The sequence below is a fragment of the Aspergillus tubingensis genome, assembly GCF_013340325.1.
Source record: "Aspergillus tubingensis WU-2223L DNA, scaffold_6, whole genome shotgun sequence".
In the NCBI taxonomy this organism is placed as follows: domain Eukaryota; kingdom Fungi; phylum Ascomycota; class Eurotiomycetes; order Eurotiales; family Aspergillaceae; genus Aspergillus; species Aspergillus tubingensis.
The window spans coordinates 2,887,563-2,909,338 of record NW_023336280.1 but is presented as its reverse complement, the minus strand read 5'-3'; the positions used below and the strand labels follow the sequence as shown (position 1 = coordinate 2,909,338).

Below are 21,776 nucleotides of genomic sequence, written 5' to 3'. Positions count from 1 at the left end.
AGGATCCCCGATCGATCTTGACATCTTCCTTTCAAGTTCCCCCCAATTCGGTGCTCCCCTTTGGCTCTTGCCCCGGGGCATGACGCCATCCTCTCGTCTGCCTTTCTCCCTTTGATAATCTTGAGTCACCGACCATGGAAGACACTGTCCCCGATACGCCCGTGAGCGACAAGAAAGTCGTTCACAGTACCCCAACCAAGGATGATGCAGCAGAATATGAGACGGTTGCCACCGTGCCTGTCAGCCATCTCCAGCCACTCGCAACTCAATCCTTGACCCCTGCCACCCAGCGCTACACTCAGCCTACGCAAGTGTTGGACGTTCCCTACTCCGGAAAGAACAATTCCTTCGTTCAGGTCGCCGCATCCTCTCCTCCAGGTCCGAATTCCTCCCCCTCTCATCCTACTCCGAACGGCGGTCGTCTTTCCAGTGCCATGGCCCCGGCTGGCACCAGCTTTCGCCCTCCTGTCGGTCCGGCTAAGCGTGCGCCCATAATAGACCTCGAAGATGACGGCCCGACTTATCGCGGCGGCTCATCTGATGATGACGACGACCGAGCGTCGAGAAGCATAGATATCAAGCCCTCTTTGTTCGCCAAATCGTCGCGCAGCCCTGAAAAGGTCGCGGAGTCTCCGATGGATCGGTTCAAGCAGATCACCACATCCGCAGTCTTCAATCCTTCTAGTGCGAAGCGCCCGGCAGCTCAAATGGACCCCGCTCCCAGAGGCACGGCCGTGAAGAAGGTTCGACAGGATGGCCCCTCGCGTGCCCAGCCTGTGGGTACGAATGTTTCTTCGCTGCAGGACATAGATGATTATCAAGTTAGAGTCAAGGTGGAGAGGATGTTGAAGGTCATGCCGCAGAAGTCTGTGCATGCATGCATGCAGGCGCTTCTCTCAAAACGTGGGAACTACGAGGCTGCCCTGGAGCACTTGGCTGATACGGAGAAGGCTGAATCTTCCGAGGACGAGCTTATTGCGAGCAAGCGGGCCTCTCCTGTTGCGCCCGCGAAGCAGCAGATTAAGGCGCGCGGAACTATTCAAGACAAGTGGTCTGCCATGAACATGCAGAGGACATTGTCGGCCCAGAAGCAGCAATCACAACCGTCACAACCAGCGGAAGAGGACGCGAAACCGCGCAGGCGCTTAATGAGAGGGCCCAAGTCTCGGGCGTCTTCCCCTAGTCCGGTTCGTTCTGAGCCTCGTGCTGAGACGCCGCCCAAGAAGACTGGCCGTCTAGTCCAAGGGCGGAAACCTGCATCCCCTCAACGCTCCGAGTCCCCTGAGGCTATGATAATATCAGACGAGGATTCCGATTCCGGCGTGGAGGAACCAGCAGGGGATGGTCAAGTGGAGACAAGAGTCTTGAACTTCTTCAACAAATGCAGTGTCCTGGATCTTGCCGACATCGCCGCAATCACTGAAGACGTTGCGAAGCACGTCATATCCTTCCGACCATTCTCATCGCTAGACCGTGCCCGTGCTGTTCCTCCCCCGGCGAAGGAAGAGACGAAGCCCAAGGGCGGCCGTGGCCGTAAAACGCCAAAGCCGATCGGCGACAAGATTGTCGACAAGTGCATTGATATGTGGGTTGGTTACGAGGCGGTGGATTCTTTGGTTGCAAAATGCGAAGCGCTCGGCAAGCCAGTCGCGGCGGAGATGAAAAGATGGGGTGTGGACATCTTCGGAAAGAAAGAGGGAGAACTGGAGCTGGTATCCATCAATCCCAGAGATGCCCACTCTCAGTCTCATGATTCCGGGATAGGAACACCCGCTAGCCAGCGCTCGGATGAGGATAGTGACGGTCCCGCGCCTGGACCGCGCAAAGGCCGTTTCATCTCTCAGCCCGGGATCATGCGCGATGATTTGAAGATGAAAGATTACCAGATTGTGGGCATCAATTGGCTGTCTCTCCTGTTTGAGAACCAATTGAGTTGCATCCTGGCCGACGACATGGGTCTTGGAAAGACCTGCCAGGTCATTGCCTTCTTGGCGCACTTGTTCGAGAAGGGAATCAAGGGTCCTCATCTCGTTGTTGTGCCCTCGTCTACGATCGAAAATTGGCTCAGAGAGTTCTCGAAGTTCTGTCCCACGCTCTCCGTCATGCCTTACTACGCTGGTCAGGCAGAGCGGGCAGTCATCCGAGAAACGATTGAAGACAACCGAGATAGTATCAATGTTATCATCACCACTTACACGATCGCCAAGGGCAAGGTGGATGCCCACTTCCTCCGCAATATGGACTTCTGTGTCTGCGTCTATGATGAGGGACACATGCTGAAGAGTAGCACATCAGTGCTCTACGAGAAGCTCATCAGGATCCCTGCCCGCTTCAGACTTCTGTTGACAGGTACGCCGTTGCAGAACAATCTGCAGGAATTAGCCTCGTTGCTGGGCTTCATCCTTCCGAAGGTGTTCCAGGAACGCAAGGAGGAGCTGCAGTACATCTTTGCGAACAAAGCAAAGACCGTGGATGAATCGCATTCGGCTCTCCTTTCCGCGCAACGGATTGAACGCGCAAAGTCTATGCTAAAGCCTTTCGTCTTGCGACGTAAAAAGCACCAAGTCATTGACTTGCCTGCAAAGATCTCACATGTTGAGTACTGCGAGATGAACCTTGCGCAACGCGAAATCTATGAGCATGAGAAAGAAGAGGTCCGCAAACTGTTGGCTGACCGAGCCGCTGGAAAGAAGACTGGTAACAAGTCCGCCAACATTCTGATGAAGCTCCGACAAGCCGCCATCCATCCCCTGCTTTACAGACGTCACTACGATAACTCCACTCTAAGCCGCATGGCCAAGGCTTGTCTCAAGGAGGAGCAATGGTCTCTTTCAAACCCGGATATCATTTATGAGGAACTCCAAGCATACAACGACTTCGAGTGCCACACCATGTGTGTGGACCACCCTCATTCTCTGGGCAGGTTCGCTCTGAAGAACAACGAATGGATGGACTCCGGTAAAGTAGACAAACTTTGTGACCTTCTGAAGCGGTTCAAGGAGAACGGCGACCGTGCTTTGGTCTTCTCTCAGTTCACACTAGTCATGGATATCCTCGAACACGTCCTCGAAAATCAGCACATCGGCTTCGTTCGACTGGACGGCAGGACAAACGTCGAAGACCGCCAGTCCATCCTGGACGCGTTCCACGAGCGCACCGAAATCCCCGTCTTCCTCCTTTCTACCAAAGCCGGTGGTGCAGGCATTAACTTGGCCTGCGCCAACAAAGTCATCATCTTCGACTCCAGTTTCAACCCCCAGGAGGACGTCCAGGCCGAGAACCGTGCCCACCGTGTCGGCCAAACCCGTGAAGTGGAAGTCATTCGCCTTGTGACAAAGGGAACCATCGAAGAGCAAATCTACGCTCTCGGACAGACCAAGCTTGCGCTCGACCAAGCCGTGGCCGGTGAAGAAGGTGCCGAGTCCAAGAAGGCCGAAGATGCAGGCATGAAAGTGGTCGAGGATATGGTTCTTGCGGACATGCAGCACGATAAATCCGATGACGCATAAACGTGACACATTATTTTGTACTCTTGCTACTATATGCTATATGGTAGCTTAAAACATGTATCGGGCGCAATCTTGTTTCATTTTATCTTCTGTCTTGTTTCATCCAACCTACAACTTTTCGTTCTCCATCCCTCCGTCTAATACACGATACACCAGCGATTGATAAACCCATGCTTGCTCGCATGTGACCGTTACCTTGTGTTTCCCAGCGGTCTTTTACACCTACCTACCTATCTAACACATACACACCCTACTACATTCTGCCTTACATTACAGCATCACCACAGAGAGTGGCGGTGCTTACACACATACATACATACCTACACAACGCGGAGAAGATGCCGGAGAGTTGTTTTGCTAGTAGTTTAGTTTCACCGAACATTTCGGTTTTGTGGGCTGAGGAAGTGGGTTTTCTTCAATTGGGTCTTGGTTCCTCTTGCTTTCCCTCTACTGTTTGACAATAGAAAAGGAGTTGGGGTTTTCTTGTGTCCTTCTTCCCGTGTCTCGGGGGTTGGGTTCAATACGCATGCTACTACATACTACATATATAGGTGGGCGTTGATACTAGTAATATATCGATTGATTGATTAACTGAAGGGTCGGATGTGGTACCACATATTACTATGCGGACTACTAAGCTGGCAGCTAGACAATGACTAACTAGTAATTTTGATTCGTATATATTCGTGTAGTACTATGTATGTAAAATCCCTAGAACACGAGAGCCTCTATTAACAACACACCGTGGGAATCTATTCGAAATGCAGCAAATGGGGGAACCAATAATTAACACCAGATAATGCGATAGGAGCTTGAAAACCAAAAAGGCAGGGGAAGAAAGGCAAGGCAAGGAAGCAAGGGATGCAGAGGCATCAGGTTGAGTTAAGCTGTCAGCTCCTGCTTTTGGGGCGCAGCATCAGGAGCCGGAACAGAGACATCAACCTGGGTCTCCGCCTCAGCCTTGGTCTTCGTAGGAGCTGGGATGGAGTTGGTGCGAATTGGTCCGCCTGCGCTGACTGCGGGAGAGGTAGACTTGACGCGAGAGGCACCGCCAGCAGCCCGTGCGGACTCGTTGTTCTCCATGGCGTTCTGGACGGCCTTGCTGCGGATGTGTTCGGGCTGGAGGTCTTTGGTGGTAACGGACTTGTCGGTGAGGTTGAGGATGTCGTCCACGTGCATGGCGAGGGGAAGGAGATCCTCGAATCCGAGGGCATGGCATGTGTCGGCGTAAGATCTGGCTGCCTTAGCGTTCTTGCCTTCCTGGAGCTTGCCGGGGACGAGGATGTTGAGGAGATATTTGGAGTTGCCGAAGCGGTTCTCGGACTCGAGACAGAACTTGATGTATTCGTGGACTACCTCCTTCCAAGGGAGAAGGCCGCCCTCAGCTTCGGTACGGAAGCAGGATGGGTTTGCTTCTGCGGATGTGGCGATCATGGCGCCGTCGACGCCGAATTCTTTCATTAAGGCGTGTCCCTCATCCTTGGAGGTTACATCACCGTTTATGACACATGCGACACCAGCCTCATGACAGATGTCGGCAATCATGCGCACCTGATCACGGATAGCGCGTTCACGGGGCCTCATGGGAGGTGTCCGACAATGCACAGTCAAGCCTGTAATGCCTGTCTTCACGAGCCGCGAGACCAAAGCCCTCGTCTCCTCCGGATCTTTCAAGATGCGGATCTTGACCGAAATACCGATCTGGAACGGTGTCCCGACCTCCTTCACCAGGGCTTCCAAAATCGCAACCAACTTATCCGGTGTCTTGAGAAGCGCCGCACCCATACCACCGCTCGTGCTGAAGGGCTTCGGACATCCCGAGTTCACATCGATACCGGCGACATCGCCGGCGACGAGTTTGGCTGCTTCGACGGCGATTTCAGGCGTGGCAGTGCCAATCTGGTAGATGAGTTTGCCCTTCTCGCGGACGGGGTCGAGACGGTAGATCACGGATTCCTGGCCTGCCTTTTCGGTGCGGCCGCCGTTGGAGGGCATGCGGGTGAATTCGATGGTGCCGTTGCGGGGGTTCACGCGGCGGACGGCGCCTGCCATGGCCCGATCGATGGTTTCGGGGCCCCAAACGAGATCAGCGCCGTACTTGAGGGCGATGAGGCGGGAGGGTAATTCGCCGGAGCGCACCATGGGGGCTAGGACTACTTTGCCACGGTAGTCGACCCCGTTGGCGGGGATGGGGACGCGGGGAGGAGTGGTGAGAGAAGCCATTGCGGTACGGAGGAATCTTAGCATAGCATTATCGGGTTGACGGGAGTAAGGATAGTGTAGTGTGGAAGATGAACGAGCTGTGTGAGCGGTATGAGCCCGTAGGAGTGTAGTAGAGTGATATTATGAATCAAGTCGCATACAAGATCGCTGATGGATCAAAGCCGGTGGAGGCGGAGACGAAAAATGCCGGGTCACGTGGCGATACCCGATAACTTTTTTTTCTTCCCCTGCCAAGTCATGTGATCTGTACCAGAGCACTATGGGGAACAGATGGGGACGGAGTGTAGAGGCGATGACTGGAAGTGCGCCTTTTTCAAGGCTTATGAGGCTCACTATCAGATTCTGATAGGGATATACTATACTAGAGAAAAACAATATGCCAATTACGCCATGGTATACTCGATACGCTATAGGTAGACATCATGTGACCTATATCGAAAGGGTTTGATCGAGCCTTTGCAGTGGAGATAACTGCAATATTACCCCTTTAGGAAGTAGCCACAACCTCATTGCGGCCCCTGGTAGTGTAGACTGAGCTCTAGATTTATCCATGGCTCTGGTTGTTCCCGTCACTTCTGATCACATGGGGATTTGCCTGATCGGTTCTGGTGAGGTTACAATGGATTGTTACTTCGCATGTCTTCTCTCCGTTCGGGTACCTGCCAAGCCGTGAACATGACAGGTGTTCAAGCTTGCAGAGATATGTTGAATGTTGATGACAGTGACAGATTTGACAGATTCGACTGCCTTGATAGACGATCCTGCATACACTCTGTACGTGTGTGTAGTGAAAGGTGATCTACAGTCTGGAGAGTATAAATTGTACAACCTCAGTCATCAACTTTGGCTACAGTACTAGTAGTAGTCTACCAGTCAGTCCATCGCAAGGTCTCCGGTTGGCTACTGGATTCTTGGGACCAGGAATGTCGCAATATCCCACCAGTCAGACCATTCAGGGACAGCACAAGCCAGGACTGTGGAACGCCATCAGCGGTGGAGACCCATCCAGGACCAGTCATTCTGCGGCGAAAGTCTCAGAGTTGGTGGGCATCCAGCCAGGTATGGAGGGTGGGAGCAGGTTGATGACTAGTTGGAACTAGGGTTGGGAAAGAGTACGTATATTGCCTGGTCATGTGTGACTTGGAGAAGGGGTGTGAATAGCTTCCCCTTCGCTGTAGCCATCAAATACTTCGTACTGAAGATATACTTAGGGACGGGTTGAACAGATAGTAGTCGAGAATTATTACATGAGGAAAAAGAAGAAAAAGGAATAGTAGAACCCGAGGCTGGGTCTCTTTTTCCGACCGATTTTCCTTCCCGACCGTGGCAGTTCCATCGATTCCCATCCCTTTTTTATACCTCGCCGTGGACTACGAGCACGAATTCCCACCTTGTCCGGTTGTCAATTGAACCAATTCAACACGGGCATAGCCTCAAAGCCATTTTCAATGTTCCCGGGGGTCCGTAGGGTATCCAAGGGAGTCCAAGTTGGAGGCCGCGCATTGAATTCGAATCCATTGAGCCGGCCACCCACCGCCTGTCCGATCCTCGCGCGTACTGGCTGTTCGCCCGTCCTTCGCACATCCGCAACGCTGGCTCCCCCCACCAAGCAAGCCCCCCCTCCTCCTCCCTCTCTCTCTTCCTCTCCCTCCCCTCCTCTTCTTTCCTCTTCTTCTCTTTCCGCTTCAGCTTTGTCTCCCTCTTCCTCCTCTCGAGTTGATCGTTCGGTTTCGTCCGCTTCATCTCGTGCTGCCCTTTTATTCAAACACTTTTCCACCTCCGCTGCCCCGCCGCAATCGCCCACCATGTCCTACACCGTCCGCAAGATCGGCCAGGCCAACACCCTGGAGCACCGTGTTTACATTGAGAAGGATGGCCAGCCCGTCTCTCCCTTCCACGACATCCCCCTCTATGCCAACGAGCAGCAGACCATCCTCAACATGGTCGTTGAGATCCCCCGCTGGACCAACGCCAAGCAGGAGGTACGGACGCCACAATATACACACAACAACCCCCCTTGCAAGTGGGGGGCTACGCTGTAGCTTGACGTCGGTATACTGATTTTGCGACCCAGATCTCCAAGGAGGAGTTCCTCAACCCCATCAAGCAGGATGTGAAGAAGGGCAAGCTCCGCTACGTCCGCAACTGCTTCCCCCACAAGGGTTACCTCTGGAACTACGGCGCCTTCCCCCAGGTATGTAAAAGAACGCCACGTCAAATTTTGTACCACCCCGCACTGACCTTTTACATAGACCTGGGAAGACCCCAACACTGTCCACCCCGAGACCAAGGCCAAGGGTGACAACGACCCGCTCGACGTTTGCGAGATCGGTGAGCTCGTCGGCTACCCCGGTCAGGTCAAGCAGGTTAAGGTCCTCGGTGTGATGGCTCTTCTCGATGAGGAGGAGACCGACTGGAAGGTCATTGTCATCGACATCAACGACCCCCTGGCTCCTAAGCTCAACGACGTTGAGGATGTTGAGCGCCACCTCCCTGGCCTCCTCCGCGCCACCAACGAGTGGTTCCGTATCTACAAGATCCCCGACGGAAAGCCCGAGAACCAGTTCGCTTTCTCCGGCGAGTGCAAGAACAAGAAGTACGTGCTGACGGTGCTTTATATTATGTATCAAGGCTAACAGTTCAACCCATAGGTACGCTCTCGATGTCATCCGCGAGTGCGCTGACGCCTGGGAGAAGCTCATCTCCGGCAAGTCTCCCCGTGGTGAGATCAGCGTGTAAGTACCCTTGAGTCCTCACTTAGGAAGATGATATACTAATTGCATTTAGTGCTACCACCACCGTTGAGGGTGCCGAGCGTGCTGACGCTGCTCAGCTCGCTGCCATCCCCAAGGGCGAGAACCTCCCCCCTGCCCCCATTGACGGCAGCGTTGACAAGTGGTTCTTCATCTCCGGTGCCGCCGTCTAAATGTACCTATATAACAAAATTTAAATACCACAATACCACATTCCCTAGAGGAAATTTTACAGAAGTGCAATATTGGTCTCTTTATCGTAGTTTATCGTAGTTATTGTCAGACATATGATACCGTATCCGGCCAAGATGTAAGCGCTCTTTGGCTCTTCCAAACTACTACTAAAGGACAGCGGGTGGACCCAGCACTAAAGAAATGGAGTATCACTCAATGGCTAATATATACACATACACATACAGAACATGATAGTACAAAGTACAAACAGACCGACACAATCACCCCTTCGGTCCTGAAAGCCCCCAAATCATACTGCGCAGCCTCTCATCCAATCCCGAGTAGACAGGATAGACCAGACAGACAAGTGAAATCTCCGCGCCACAACGACAAACCTCATTTCATGCCGATGCAAGCACACCACTCAATCCATGCAAACCCAATAAAACAAACACTGAAAACAAAAAGAAACTCTAAGACTTCAGCGCCTCCTCACGCTCAATAGCTCTCCCAACACGAGCAATCTCCTCAACCACATCCCCAATCTTCATCTGGCGCTTTCCAACCTCAATCTTCAACTCCTTGCCATTCTTGAACCCTATCGTCAACTCGGGCTCTTGCGTCGACGACCGCGGCAGCTGAGTGACCTTGATGTCGATGTGGCCGGGGCTGGAGGCCGGCGTGGTCGTGGGATTGCGGAGGAGAGAGAGGATGAGTCTGCAGGGGCGGGCGGAGCGAAGGAAAGGGTTGAAAGTTGTGCGGAAGGTGGAGATTGTTGAGAGAGGGATGGTCATTTTGGCGGTGGTTTTGTTGTAGGATTGGAGAGTCTTTTTTTTAATTGTTAGTTTATATGGTTTTTGATGGGGTTTGGGAGACGTACCTTGTAGGTGTTTGGAGATGTAGAAAGGTGGTATGAGTTTTATGAGTCAAGGGAATTGACCTTGACTATGTAATTGAGGTAATTGCGTGGTGTGGTGTATGATTTCTAGGGAATCGAGCGGAGAAAATAATCACCCTTCACGGATAACTTCAACTATCTTCAAATCCGTCCGCTCTCCGGGATGCGCAGCGCGGTCGGTCGGTCGCTGGGTGGTGTTTGTCTAACATGCAAACATGTGCCGTGGTACGGGAGGTAGATCGGCGGCGGCGGCGGCGGCCTCAGGAACGGGCGCGATGACGCTGTAAAGTAAGTTGCGGACACATTGGCCATCTCCGCCTTTTCCCCCCTCTTGATTCTCACCTGTCTTTTCTTCTTCGGTGTCTTGGTTTGTTTGGGGATCGGGCTCTTGTGGATGCTGTAGCGAGGCACTTTTCTGTATAATTATTGTACTTTTCCTGCGATATCTACTACTACTTCTACATCATCGCACACGCAAAATGTCCGGCATCACCGATTTACAAGCTCGCTTGAAAGAGCTCTCCACAGCTCTGTCTCATATACATCCCCTGGTTTCTCGGTTAAAGGGCTTCACGACTGCGGTTGGACAGGGAGATCAGCCTCGTCTGGAACTGGGGACGGAAATCCATACTCGTCTGAAAGAAGCGGAGGAGCAATTGGAGTTGCTGAAGGTCGAAGTCGAGGCTCTGGAGGCTGCAGCGGATACGCGGCGCAAGGGTGTGGATAATGAGAAGGAGTCGGAAAGAGAACGGGTCATCGCCTTGGCTGGACGACTGGCGGATGATTTGAAGAGGTAAGTGGAGTTAATTATTGTTCTGTGTCTGTTCTTGATGGATGATATACTAATACGTGTGCTATGTCTATGACAGAACGAGAGGAGACTTCCGGAACGCACAATTACAAGCGAAACGGAACGCTGAAGTTGCCCGACGAAAAGAGCGAGAGTTACTATTCACGAGATCTCAAAGTGCGGAGAGGAAGAAGCAGTCGAGTGAGAAATTGACGCAGGATGATATCGTCATGAATGCTTCGAATGATGTTACGGCTGCGCTGAGACGGACGCATCAGCTGATGCAGGCGGAGCTGTCGCGGAGTCAGTTTGCGCAGGAGACGTTAGGTTTGTGCTGGTTTATCATAAAGACTTGTCGGAGTAATGGCTAACAATATTGGGTTAGAACAATCGACTGCTGCGCTTTCCTCGCTGTCAGAATCTTACACAGATCTCGATTCTCTGATTTCGTCGTCGCGCAACCTCATCGGGTCTTTGCTCCGCTCGCAAAAGTCGGATACGTGGTACCTTGAGACGGCTTTCTACATTCTGGTGGGCACCATTATTTGGCTTGTCTTCAGGCGGATATTATACGGTCCCTTGTGGTGGCTTGTCTGGCTGCCCATCAGGCTGTTCGCGAGGTTTACGTTTGCTATTTTGGGCGTCGTTGGGATTACTGGTAAGGCTGTTCAGTCTTCTGAACCTAGTACGATGCTCGAATATGTGCCGCAAGAGACTCCAGTAGTTGAGCACAAGGTGGAGCCGAACGTTCAAAGCGCTGAGGGCGAAGCGGTATGGGATCAAATTCCGGTTGCGGATGAGGCAGAGGAGGACCGCTTAATCGATGAGATCGGCAAAATGGTGGAAGAAAGCGAGGAGCAGGAGGAGACCAACATTGATGACATTTCTGAAGAGGAAAGGCAAAGGCAGGCGGAGTTGCCCCGGAATCCTAAGAAGAGGATGTTTGAGGCGACGGATATACCACAGCAGAGGGACGAACTATAGATAGAAAGTAATGTGTGATGATGACTGCCAAGCGCAGAAGTGTACCTGCTCATTAGCTTCTTACAGCGAGCTTAATTGCCTACGTAAATCTAGATCAACTCTATAGATACTAGATCACTGCCTCGGCCTCAAGCGAACAATAAATGGCTTGGCGCCATCGCGTATCACGTGGAGACGCGTCCCGACACGCTTTCCGCCCGTGTGCCAGAGCTCCGACAGCAGCTTCCGCTATACCATTAATCAATCAATCGCAGTGCTGCAGTCTGGTACTCACTCTCAAAGCCATGGCTGCGAACTTCTTCAACAACAAGGCTCGCGCTGCGGCGGCAGCAGCGAACCCTTCGAAACCGAAGCCCACAGATAGCAAGGAAGAACAAGCCAAGCAACAACCATGGGTTGAGAAATAGTATGCCACCTTTTGGATCAAATATAGCACTCGTGCTGACATCTAGAAAGCCGTCCTAAAACCCTCGATGATGTCGCCGCTCAAGATCACACAACAAAAGTCCTCCAACGAACACTCCAAGCCTCCAACGTACGAAATGAACCCCTTCGTCAGTGAGAAACGACACCCTGCTAACGAGTATCCAGCTCCCCCATATGCTCTTCTACGGACCGCCAGGTACCGGAAAAACATCCACCATCCTCGCCCTCGCCAAATCCCTCTTCGGACCCTCCCTCTACCGCTCGCGCATTCTCGAACTGAACGCCTCCGACGAACGTGGTATCGGTATCGTACGTGACAAGATCAAGAACTTTGCCCGTGCGCAACTCACACACTCTACGGGGTTGGGCGAGGAATACCTGGCGCAATACCCGTGCCCGCCGTTCAAGATTATTATTCTCGATGAGGCGGACAGTATGACGCAGGATGCGCAGTCTGCGTTGCGTCGCACAATGGAGCAGTATAGTCGGATCACCCGTTTCTGTTTGGTTTGCAACTACGTCACAAGAATTATCGAGCCACTTGCTAGTCGTTGCAGCAAGTTCCGGTTCAAGGCGCTGGATAATTCCGCGGCTGGGGAGAGATTGGAGCATATTGCCAAGGTGGAGAATTTGAGGTTGGAGGATGGGGTTGTCGATAAGTTGATTGCTTGCAGTGAGGGTGATATGCGACGTGCGATTACGTATATGCAGAGTGCGGCTAAGCTGGTTGGGGCTGGCCGGGCTGGGAAGAAGGACGAGGATGAGGATGAGGAGATGACGGACCAGGAGTCGGAGGTTATTACTATTCGGACGATTGAGGAGATTGCTGGTGTTGTTCCGGAGGGCGTATTGGATGCGTTGGTGCAGGCAATGCAGCCGAAGAAGATCGGGTCCTCCTATGAGGCTGTTGCGAAGGTGGTTACAGACATCATTGCTGATGGGTGGAGTGCAACGCAGCTTCTTTTGCAGGTATGTGGTTGGACGCAGCGGGAGTTCATTGATGCTAATTTTGGGTAGTTGTATCGACGGGTGGTGTTCAACGATGCGATCCCTGATATCCAGAAGAACAAGATCGTTATGGCGTTCTCGGATATGGATCGACGTCTGGTCGATGGTGCGGATGAGCACCTATCTATCTTGGATATAGCCCTCAAGATCTCTGGCATCCTCGGAGGAGCTTAGATCAGGTTGGAGAGCCTGAGGCCCCTGGGCTACTCTACTTCTGAAACAGGGCTTTTCCGCCGAGACTCCTCCAATACGATGTGGAAGAGCTGGCGACCAGCCATACAACCTGATGATATCAGGAGATACAAGGCCGCGAGGATATGCGACGTCGTCCACATTTGCAGTGAGCTGAACTACAGTTGCGGCCGCTACCAGTCCGCGGGATACAGCAGACGTGCTGCTCCATTCGATGTGTTTTTGGTCGGAGTGGAGTTGGAGATTACGACTGTATGATATAATAATGAACGAGCTAAAAGCATCCACATCACTTCTATACCAACTTTCATGCACTTTGTAGTTCATTTGTAGGGCTGGGATATCCGCCCCCGGCCCCTCACGTGCGGCCCGCTCGCTGTTCTCACCGAGACCCGGATTGCTGTACGCCGCTCGAGTCATTCTACTTTCTGGCAAGCAATTCGGCCATTCCTTGCGTCTGCTTATTAGAACCGGAAACAGTCCCTTTTACTATTCCTTCCGACATAGACTGAATACCATAGACAGCCAACATGGCAACTTCCGCTCTCTCCTCGGAATACCCCGCGTCGACGCATACACCCCGCTATTTGACCGGCGACGCTGCGGGCATCCAGGAATTCCTCGACAAGTTCGATGTGAGTCACACCATGCCTTACTACTGACTAGATGGTATATTTGGAAGCATACAAAATATAGATTTACTGACAATGGCATCAGGTCTTCCTCTTCGACTGTGATGGTCCGTCGCATACCCATGCGCCTCCGCGCTCTCCCGACTGACCCATACATACATACTTACTGACATGATGCGCATGCAGGCGTCCTCTGGTCGGGCGACCACCTCTTCCCCGGCACGAACGAGACTCTTGAGATGCTGCGGAGAAAGGGTATACCTCCGTCATACATTAATACCATCGAAGAGAAAGAGCTAACAAGCATCCAGGCAAACAAGTCGTCTTCGTAACCAACAACAGCACCAAATCACGCGCCGACTACAACAAGAAGCTCACAGCGCTAGGAATCCCCAGCAACACTGTACGTCAATCCCACTAAACAATAAAGCACCCACCTAACCCTAATCTCAACGAACAGGAAGAAATCTTCTCCTCCTCCTACAGCGCCTCAATCTACATCTCCCGCATCCTCTCCCTCCCCCCCAACAAGCGTAAAGTCTTCGTAATCGGCGAAACCGGCATCGAGCAAGAACTCGCGTCCGAGAACGTCCCCTTCATCGGCGGCACCGACCCAGCCTACCGGCGCGAAATCACCCCGCAAGACTACAAGGACATCGCATCCGGGGACGCCTCCACGCTGCTCGACCCGGAGGTCGGCGTCGTGCTTGTCGGTCTGGACTTCCACATCAACTACTTCAAGCTCGCCCTCGCGTATCACTATGTTCGCCGGGGCGCGGTCTTCCTGGCTACGAATATTGACTCGACGTTGCCGAACTCTGGGACCTTGTTTCCCGGTGCGGGTAGTATGAGCGCGCCGTTGATTATGATGTTGGGGAAGGAGCCGACGTCCCTTGGGAAGCCGAATCAGGCTATGATGGATGCTATTGAGGGGAAGTTTCGGTTTGATCGCAGTAGGGCGTGTATGGTGGGGGATCGGGCGAATACTGATATTAGGTTTGGGATTGAGGGGAGGCTTGGGGGCACGTTGGGGGTGTTGACGGGGGTTAGTAGTAAGGAGGAGTTTGTGGAGGGGGATGTGAGGCCGAAGGTTTATTTGGATCGGTTGGCGGATTTGTTGGTTGTTGATCAGTAGTAGATTGGTAGTAGGTAGATGGGTTGTGGTGTGGTTGAGGGTATAGTTAGTAGCTGTGATAGACGTACATACATACATACAGAGTAAAGTTATGTTATAGAAGATAATTACTCCTCCACTTACTCCTCAACCTAACCTCCATCCTAGGCGGTTCCAACACCCCATCACTCCTAATAAACCCCCTCAACCTCCACAGCGCCAACATCGCCTCCACCGTCACCTTATTATCCGGCCTCAACACCACCGCCGTCTTTCCAAAAAGCCCCGGACAATACTCCTTCAACTCCGCCAACTCCTCCTCCCCCAACATCACCGTCAAATCAAACACCGGCGCCACCTTCTTCTGCTTCGATATACACACTATTTCCGGCATCCGCGGCCACAGCCCCGTGACTCTCCCCGGCTTCCCCCTCCGGCGATTATTCACCAACACCCCACAACACTCCATCCGCTCAAACGGCTCCATAGACCACGTTCTCCGCGCTATATGAGCTCGCCCGTACTTGCTCACCGGCAGAACCGTCCACACACGGCGCTTCGCTTCAGGCTGCGTATCGGGCGGGTCGCACGCCGCTTTGAGTTTCTGAACCACGTCCCGGCGCATCATTTTAAGCGTGAAGGTCGGTGTGTCTTCTCGTAAGGAGAGCTGCGATTCTTCCCAGCTTGTCACGGGACCGAGGGGGTGTTTCCATCGGTGTGGGAGGAGTTTGGCCAGTGGTTCGCGCTTGCGGTTCGTTTTCGTGCTCCAGTAGGTGGAGGTTAGGGTGCGGAGGAGGGGGAGGCGGTCGATGATGCGGAGGGTTAGGTGGCGGGTTGTGTTATTCTTGACGTTATCCTTGTTGTGATTGTCGTTGTCGTCTTCGATATGTCCTTCTTCTTGGGAAGGAGTTGTGGAAGAGGGATATAGTTTGTCCTTCATGAGTCCCACCGGAAGCAGCCAGAGCTTGTCTGCGACGTCGGGACGCTGTACAAACCCCCATTCGCTCATGAAGGCGCGCGGGACTCGCGCGCCGGTTACTTTGCAGGCTCGGAGAGGAGAGGCGAGGGCTTGTGCCCAGGGGTTCAGGTGGATGTCGGATTCTTTGGGGTCGGGGCGGCGTTTCTTCTTGTGTAGCTTGTCGTGGCCGGGGCGGGGGTTGGTGAGGAGGGGGGATTGGGGGAGGAGTGAGGAGGGGCGTAGATGCTGCTTTGATCCTTCCTCCTCTTCAGAAGCAGCAGCAGCAGCAGCTTCTTTATTTTCTGTCGGGGTAGACTTCAATGTCTTGTCCGCGGAGGAGGCCGTCGGACGGAGAGGTTCCCGTGTGCCATTGGCGGTTGATATAGCACGATATCCCACCTCAGGAGAGCCATTCGGCCGGAAGAGCTGCCGGAATACCCTCAGACGCCAGGAAGCGTATGAGATCCGGCTGTTGAGACACGCCATGGCGTGGTGGGTGGTGAGGAGAGAGAATATAGTTTTGAGGAATCGGGGAAAAAAGGCGGCGGCGGCGGAGAGAGACATTGTCGGACGCGCTAAGCTTCGGCGGGATCTGGGAGCTCCGCCGGCGGACCAGATCTCCAACCGTCATCATCTTCTTCATAGAGTCTTCTCCCGATCCTGCTCTATCAACTCCGTTCACCATTGGGGTATATTGCTGCTCATAATGAACGCAACACGTCCCCTTCAGCGATTAGCTCGCGTCGTTGGCCGCCAGACTGTCAAGCCGACGCTGTTGTCGCGCAGCTTTGCCAGCTCTGTTCCGACGCTATCAGGTGCCCGGTCTCCGCGGGGGTGGACGCCGACGCCGTTTGTTACTGAGACTGTGGTGAGTGTGCACATTATTTTTTATGATAGATGTATGGTTATACTAACTGAAAACAGGGAGGAGGATGGCACACATGTACGTTTACTGCAGCGACCACAGTACCTTACCACAGCTAACTAACCACCTACACTCCCATCACAGACGACATCTTCTCTCGTCTCCTCAAGGTACATCCCACCCACCCCTCCACCCCATCCCCCATCCCGATCCTAACAAAGTACAGGAACGAATCATCTGCCTAAACGGCGAAGTCGACGAAACCATGTCCGCCAGCATCGTGGCCCAACTCCTCTTCCTCGAAGCCGACAACCCCCAGAAGCCCATCCACCTGTACATCAACTCCCCCGGAGGGTCCGTAACCGCCGGTCTCGCCATCTACGACACAATGACCTACATCGCCTCCCCCGTGAGCACGATCTGCGTGGGCCAAGCCGCCTCGATGGGCTCGTTGCTGCTCTGTGGAGGACACCCGGGCAAGCGGTTCTGCTTGCCGCATAGCTCGATCATGATGCATCAGCCGTCCGGGGGTTATTTCGGCCAAGCGAGTGATATTGCCATCCATGCGAAGGAGATACTCAGGGTGCGGAGCCAGTTGAATAAGATTTATAAGAGGCATTTGACGGGAAAGAAGGAGATGACGTTGGATGAGATTGAGAAGTTGATGGAGAGGGATTATTTTATGGGTGCGAAGGAGGCGCTTGATATGGGTATTGTGGATGAGATTTTGGATAGGAGGGGGCCGCCGGGTGCGGAGGGGGGTGAGGCGATTCCGTGAGGATGTATACCCTTTTTTGTTTTGTGGTTATGTGTTTTTGTTTGTATTGGTACTTGTGATGAAGTTATGGTATGGTTGCAATATAGGATATTTTATTTGAGGTTTCTAGGTAAATCGATCTGTACATGGTTAATCATGTATCCATCGTATAAGCATTGGTATATGTACAAATTTCAACTCATCTAACTCATTACATTACACTATATCACGCCTCCGTCGCAATCCGCTCCATGCGCCCATCCGCGCCAACTCGGATGCCGAACCGTTCTCTCAGAAACGCCGCGGTCTGGTCAGAAGGCACATACGGCGTTGTCCGCCGCGCTGTCGCAGGGCTGTATCGCCACTGGTCACGGACAAGGTCAACCAATCCCACATCCATGATCGTTGCTTGGCCCGACACGAACGTATCCATAGGATGGGCGTGCTGTGCATTCCTCCCTCCCTCCTCCGGATCAGCCAGCAACTGCGTCCTCTCCATCTCGCCCAGTTCAATTGTCTCCACATCTTCATCATCTTCCAATGTTCGCGACGAGGATCTCGTGGAAGGCCCACTCCCTCGCACCCCCCTCTCCTCCAGATCATGATCCTGTCGCTCTTCCTCCCCCTCAGGCGTGGTCTCAACCGGCGCACTCGCAGTAACCTCCACCGTCTTCACCCGCTCAACGATCAACCCCAACATGACCAGATCCAGGAACAAAATGAGACAATCCAAGAAAAGAAGTCTAGCGAACGGGATGGGCGCCTTCTGTCCAATAAAGTCAATCAAGATCCCGCCATGCAGGTATCCGCGCGTCGATTCGCTAGCTTCGGGTCTAGTAAAGAATTTATGAAAGATGATGCAGAAGAGGTTACTACCCAGTATAGCGCCGACGAAGGGTTGGTTTCTCGTAGGGTCAAAGGGGGGTGCTTTGGGAGTGAAGAAGATAAGTTGAATTATTGCGCGGAGGGCGAAGAGAATTATCGAGCAGCTGTGGATCGTGAATTGTTAGTCACTATGACTTATTTTTTTGATGGATTATACTTTATGTATGGGGGCTCCTCCGCTCGTGCGGAGTTGCGGGGGCGGGGGCGTGGATTCTGCTCACTCCATATAATACAACGCTGAAAGCTCACAGTAAATAAGGATGTCGAGGTCGCGGAGGAGTCGGTCAATGAACGCGACTTTCGCGGCCGTCTGTACCTTTCTCAGGCGCTCGGTACGGCTGGTAGAGTTGGCGCTGGCGCCGCCATGAGGGTCGATGATGCCGGACACGTCAGCGATGTATTCCGCATCTCGATAGGCGTCCGGAGTGGTCATAGAGGGTCATGGGGGCATGGATGGCGTTGGGGGTGGAGGAGTGAGAGGGGAAGGTCTAGGGGGGCCAGTGTAGACCGGGGGGACGAGGTGATGGGGGGGAAGATGGAGTAGTTAGGGTGGTGTTTCAGGTGGAGAGACGGAGGGAGTTGGAGGTGGAGCGTCACCGGCAACGATGATGGCCGATGATGTGGATCAGGTGGCTGCGGACTTTTCTCGGCCCGGAGCGCTGCATCTGGCAACATCCGGGGTTAAACTATAACTTATCACCAATGATAATCTTACTATGGCGATCTAGTATGGAGGAAAGGTTGTTTGCTTATTCTCGAAAATTATTCCAGAATGATGCAACAAAGATATACTTATGCTTCTTATATAACCTTCACCCACCCGTAGACTTAACTATCTAATCAACAAAGATGGTCTTGGAAAGATTGGCGTAGTGCTTGAAGAATCCAGTGAACAGACGGATCGAGTGTGCCACATCGAGGGTACCTCCCGTCTCACGGATACTGTGCATGCTCAACTGGGGGTTACCCAGATCCAATGTCCGAGCGCCAAGCGCTGCAGACAGCATTGGGCCAATGGTGCTTCCGCAGCTGGAGTCGTTGCGGACAACAAACAGCTGCAGGGGAACCTTTTCGCCAACATCTTCCCCAGCCTTGCGAGCGACTTCCTGAAGAAGAACGATACCGGGCGAGTTGGTCGCATAGCGCGCGTTGGCGTTGATCTTGATAACAGGGCCCTTGTTGATTTGGGGCCGGTGGTCGTTCTCATACTTGGCCGTGTAATTCGGGTGAACTCCATGGGCCATATCAGCAGACAGTAGGAAAGACGTAGACAAGGTCTGCTCGTAAGCAGTGGCGATGTCGTCACTAGCGCCGGCCGTCGACGGGAGCACGGACAAGCGACGGATGACGGAGGGGAGGATGTTCGAGTCGGCACCCTGAGCAGTGCGGCTTCCGATTTCCTCGTGGTCAAAGAGTGCAATGAGACGGATAGCGGGTTCCTCGTCCAACGCTGAGGAGTCAGCCACAGAGTCGATCAAGCCGACGGTGGCACAGAAAGAGCTGTTCAGGTTGTCCAGGCGAGGCGAAAAGATGAACTCCTCCAGCAGACCACCCAGGTTCGACTTCTGGGTATCGAACAAGATCATCTCAAAGTCAAGGACATCGAGGGGCTTGACACCGGCTTCGGCAGCAATAAGCTCAACCAGGTAAGGGTGGTGGCGCTCGGTGATGGCCTTCAGAGGAGACAAGTCGCCCTTGTCCTCGTTGGCTTCCTTGGCCGCTTTGTCAGTCTCCTCGGAGGCACCGGTACGGTTCAGCTCAGCAGCAACAAGACCTGCGATGGGGAACAGCTGGGTTTCCTTGTTGAAGGCAAAAGTCTCCTGGCGGTCCAGATGGATGGCCAGAGTGGGAATGCGGAGAACTATGCCTAGTCAGAGAAGACTGGTTGTACAAAGGTCGAACGAACTTACTGGGTCGGTCAATCTTGATCAGCTTCTGCACAATCGAACCGTCGCCATTGCGGACCATAGCCCGACCTGCAACACCCAGATCACGGTCGAACCCTATAGACAGTTAGCATGATATAGTCAAAGTGATTCAGTAGCACGGACAGGTGTGCCAGATGCCGCCTCCATAAGTCTCCACGCCCACTTGAACATATCCTTCCCCGCGCTTGTTGCTGACCGGCTTGACTCTCAGGACGGGAGAATCGGTGTGAGCACCGATCATCGAAATGGGGTTACCAGGCTAATCAATTGAAATGATTAGCACCAAGGTCAGATCATTGACAATGGCAGAACTATACCTTCCATTTCTTGCCGACAGCAAAAGCGATGATGGTGGACTGGTTACGGGTCAAGTAGTACTTTCCACCAGGCCGGCAGGTCGACGCCCAAGAGTCCTTCTCCTGTACCGGGAATTAGCGGTCAATTCCGTGATACAATGCAGCCATCGCATACCTTGATCTCCTGGAAGCCAGCCTTGGCAAGGAGTTCCTTTGCCGACTGAACGGCATGGAACGCTACAGCAAAGTCAGCAATCGACTACCTTATAATAGTATAGAACGTAATATAATTACGGGTAGGAGACGCATTGACAAAGGACAAAAAGTCCAGAGCCGGCTGCTTCAAACTTTGAGCAATTTTAGAAGTCATCTTGTCACGAAGGTCCCCAGGAGATGTGGATAAAGAAACATGGGGATCACGGGGAGGGGAAAAAGTGGGCATGAGATCATAGTAAGGCGGTCAGTTGGCGTCTCCGCATGGCTTCATCAATTTAACTAGTACTTAACAGGCGGACGGGTGGACTATGGAATTTACTGATGTCGCTTATTTGATTGCCAATTCCACTCAAGTGAAAATGGACAGATAAACAGACGATTAGCTGGGTTGGCCTGAATTTCTCAAGAATGTATAGGCGGTTATTGAATGGTGGTATCATGGATTTAAGTCAAAACCACTAAGAGCCAATAAATGACCTCATGTGGATTGTATGTCTACTAGTCATCGGTCTGTGAGTATCCCCTAGCGTTCTTAAAAGTTTCAATCTAATTCAGATTCTCATCATACACTAAGTTTGTCTTTCTGTCTTCCTTGGCAGAAAACTGAAACAAACACGGTCGCGCCCTGTTCATATTGGTTCTCGTCATGGGGTCCTTGCAAGACACGGTCGTAGCTTGAAACTCAAGACATAGCACTTGAATAGAAATAGAATCCTGAGAGTGGATGTTAGTGTTAGTCATGTGAAACGCGGCACCATCGGAAATAGAGCAGATAAAATAGAAAAAGCAACTGAAAATAGTCGACCGTTGAGCCTCTAAGCTAGATGGGAATTCGGTACAGACGGTTGATCGTCAGTATACCCTGGAAACCCACGCCACGAGTCAAGCCCGTTATGCTAAACCAATGCTGTACTGTGATCGACGCAAGACGGGGACGGGGAGGGATCTCAGATTCAATTTCTTTGGCTGGAAACTCTCCTTTCTAGCAGTGTCTGGCCCAAGCTTTTGCTGTCGCGTTCACCAGGCGCGTGGAATGAGAGGCGGTCGCGGTAGTGCTCGTGGCGCTGCGACAATCGATAACAACGGAGTAGAGCGCGCTGGCCCAATCATCACGCCGGCGCTTCGCGTCAGTCCATGGAACGCCTCCTGTAGCACGGGGCAATTTGAT

The 21,776-nt window shown here is 52.8% G+C and overlaps 11 protein-coding genes across 11 annotated transcripts; 6 read left to right on the top strand and 5 right to left on the bottom strand.

Moving 5' to 3' along the window:
• Window positions 1–134: 134 nt before the first annotated feature.
• Window positions 135–3,509, top strand: AtWU_04720 (DEAD/DEAH box helicase; the record flags this gene model as incomplete). The annotated part of the gene is made up of 1 exon (XM_035499831.1): window positions 135–3,509. One exon carries the CDS (start codon window positions 135–137, stop codon window positions 3,507–3,509), a length of 3,375 nt encoding a protein of 1,124 aa, XP_035355724.1.
• Window positions 3,510–4,391: 882 nt separating this feature from the next.
• Window positions 4,392–5,732, bottom strand: AtWU_04719 (tRNA-dihydrouridine(20) synthase (NAD(+)); the record flags this gene model as incomplete). The annotated part of the gene is made up of 1 exon (XM_035499830.1): window positions 4,392–5,732. One exon carries the CDS (start codon window positions 5,730–5,732, stop codon window positions 4,392–4,394), a length of 1,341 nt encoding a protein of 446 aa, XP_035355723.1.
• Window positions 5,733–7,537: 1,805 nt separating this feature from the next.
• ipp1 (inorganic diphosphatase IPP1) lies at window positions 7,538–8,658 on the top strand (the record flags this gene model as incomplete). The annotated part of the gene is made up of 5 exons (XM_035499829.1): window positions 7,538–7,714; window positions 7,807–7,926; window positions 7,985–8,328; window positions 8,384–8,467; window positions 8,520–8,658. 5 exons carry the CDS (start codon window positions 7,538–7,540, stop codon window positions 8,656–8,658), a joined length of 864 nt encoding a protein of 287 aa, XP_035355722.1.
• A 474-nt stretch (window positions 8,659–9,132) lies between these two features.
• Window positions 9,133–9,453, bottom strand: AtWU_04717 (mitochondrial 54S ribosomal mL53 protein; the record flags this gene model as incomplete). Its single annotated transcript, XM_035499828.1, has 1 exon — window positions 9,133–9,453. The coding sequence occupies one exon, from the start codon at window positions 9,451–9,453 to the stop codon at window positions 9,133–9,135; it is 321 nt and encodes a 106-aa protein (XP_035355721.1).
• A 583-nt stretch (window positions 9,454–10,036) lies between these two features.
• Window positions 10,037–11,331, top strand: AtWU_04716 (putative protein transport membrane glycoprotein Sec20; the record flags this gene model as incomplete). Its single annotated transcript, XM_035499827.1, has 3 exons — window positions 10,037–10,350; window positions 10,427–10,674; window positions 10,733–11,331. The coding sequence occupies 3 exons, from the start codon at window positions 10,037–10,039 to the stop codon at window positions 11,329–11,331; spliced, it is 1,161 nt and encodes a 386-aa protein (XP_035355720.1).
• A 284-nt stretch (window positions 11,332–11,615) lies between these two features.
• AtWU_04715 (replication factor C subunit 2) lies at window positions 11,616–12,939 on the top strand (the record flags this gene model as incomplete). The annotated part of the gene is made up of 4 exons (XM_035499826.1): window positions 11,616–11,737; window positions 11,788–11,866; window positions 11,923–12,726; window positions 12,775–12,939. 4 exons carry the CDS (start codon window positions 11,616–11,618, stop codon window positions 12,937–12,939), a joined length of 1,170 nt encoding a protein of 389 aa, XP_035355719.1.
• Window positions 12,940–13,487: 548 nt separating this feature from the next.
• Window positions 13,488–14,724, top strand: AtWU_04714 (4-nitrophenylphosphatase; the record flags this gene model as incomplete). Its single annotated transcript, XM_035499825.1, has 5 exons — window positions 13,488–13,592; window positions 13,675–13,696; window positions 13,776–13,844; window positions 13,901–13,992; window positions 14,050–14,724. 5 exons carry the CDS (start codon window positions 13,488–13,490, stop codon window positions 14,722–14,724), a joined length of 963 nt encoding a protein of 320 aa, XP_035355718.1.
• Window positions 14,725–14,818: 94 nt separating this feature from the next.
• Window positions 14,819–16,225, bottom strand: AtWU_04713 (uncharacterized protein; the record flags this gene model as incomplete). The annotated part of the gene is made up of 1 exon (XM_035499824.1): window positions 14,819–16,225. One exon carries the CDS (start codon window positions 16,223–16,225, stop codon window positions 14,819–14,821), a length of 1,407 nt encoding a protein of 468 aa, XP_035355717.1.
• A 142-nt stretch (window positions 16,226–16,367) lies between these two features.
• On the top strand, window positions 16,368–17,304 carry AtWU_04712 (ATP-dependent Clp protease proteolytic subunit; the record flags this gene model as incomplete). Its single annotated transcript, XM_035499823.1, has 4 exons — window positions 16,368–16,529; window positions 16,586–16,604; window positions 16,671–16,696; window positions 16,753–17,304. The coding sequence occupies 4 exons, from the start codon at window positions 16,368–16,370 to the stop codon at window positions 17,302–17,304; spliced, it is 759 nt and encodes a 252-aa protein (XP_035355716.1).
• Window positions 17,305–17,509: 205 nt separating this feature from the next.
• AtWU_04711 (DSC4 family protein) lies at window positions 17,510–18,601 on the bottom strand (the record flags this gene model as incomplete). Its single annotated transcript, XM_035499822.1, has 2 exons — window positions 17,510–18,272; window positions 18,390–18,601. 2 exons carry the CDS (start codon window positions 18,599–18,601, stop codon window positions 17,510–17,512), a joined length of 975 nt encoding a protein of 324 aa, XP_035355715.1.
• Window positions 18,602–19,004: 403 nt separating this feature from the next.
• AtWU_04710 (M18 family aminopeptidase) lies at window positions 19,005–20,762 on the bottom strand (the record flags this gene model as incomplete). The annotated part of the gene is made up of 6 exons (XM_035499821.1): window positions 19,005–20,029; window positions 20,079–20,171; window positions 20,220–20,355; window positions 20,414–20,515; window positions 20,568–20,629; window positions 20,687–20,762. 6 exons carry the CDS (start codon window positions 20,760–20,762, stop codon window positions 19,005–19,007), a joined length of 1,494 nt encoding a protein of 497 aa, XP_035355714.1.
• Between the last annotated feature and the right edge of the window lie 1,014 nt (window positions 20,763–21,776).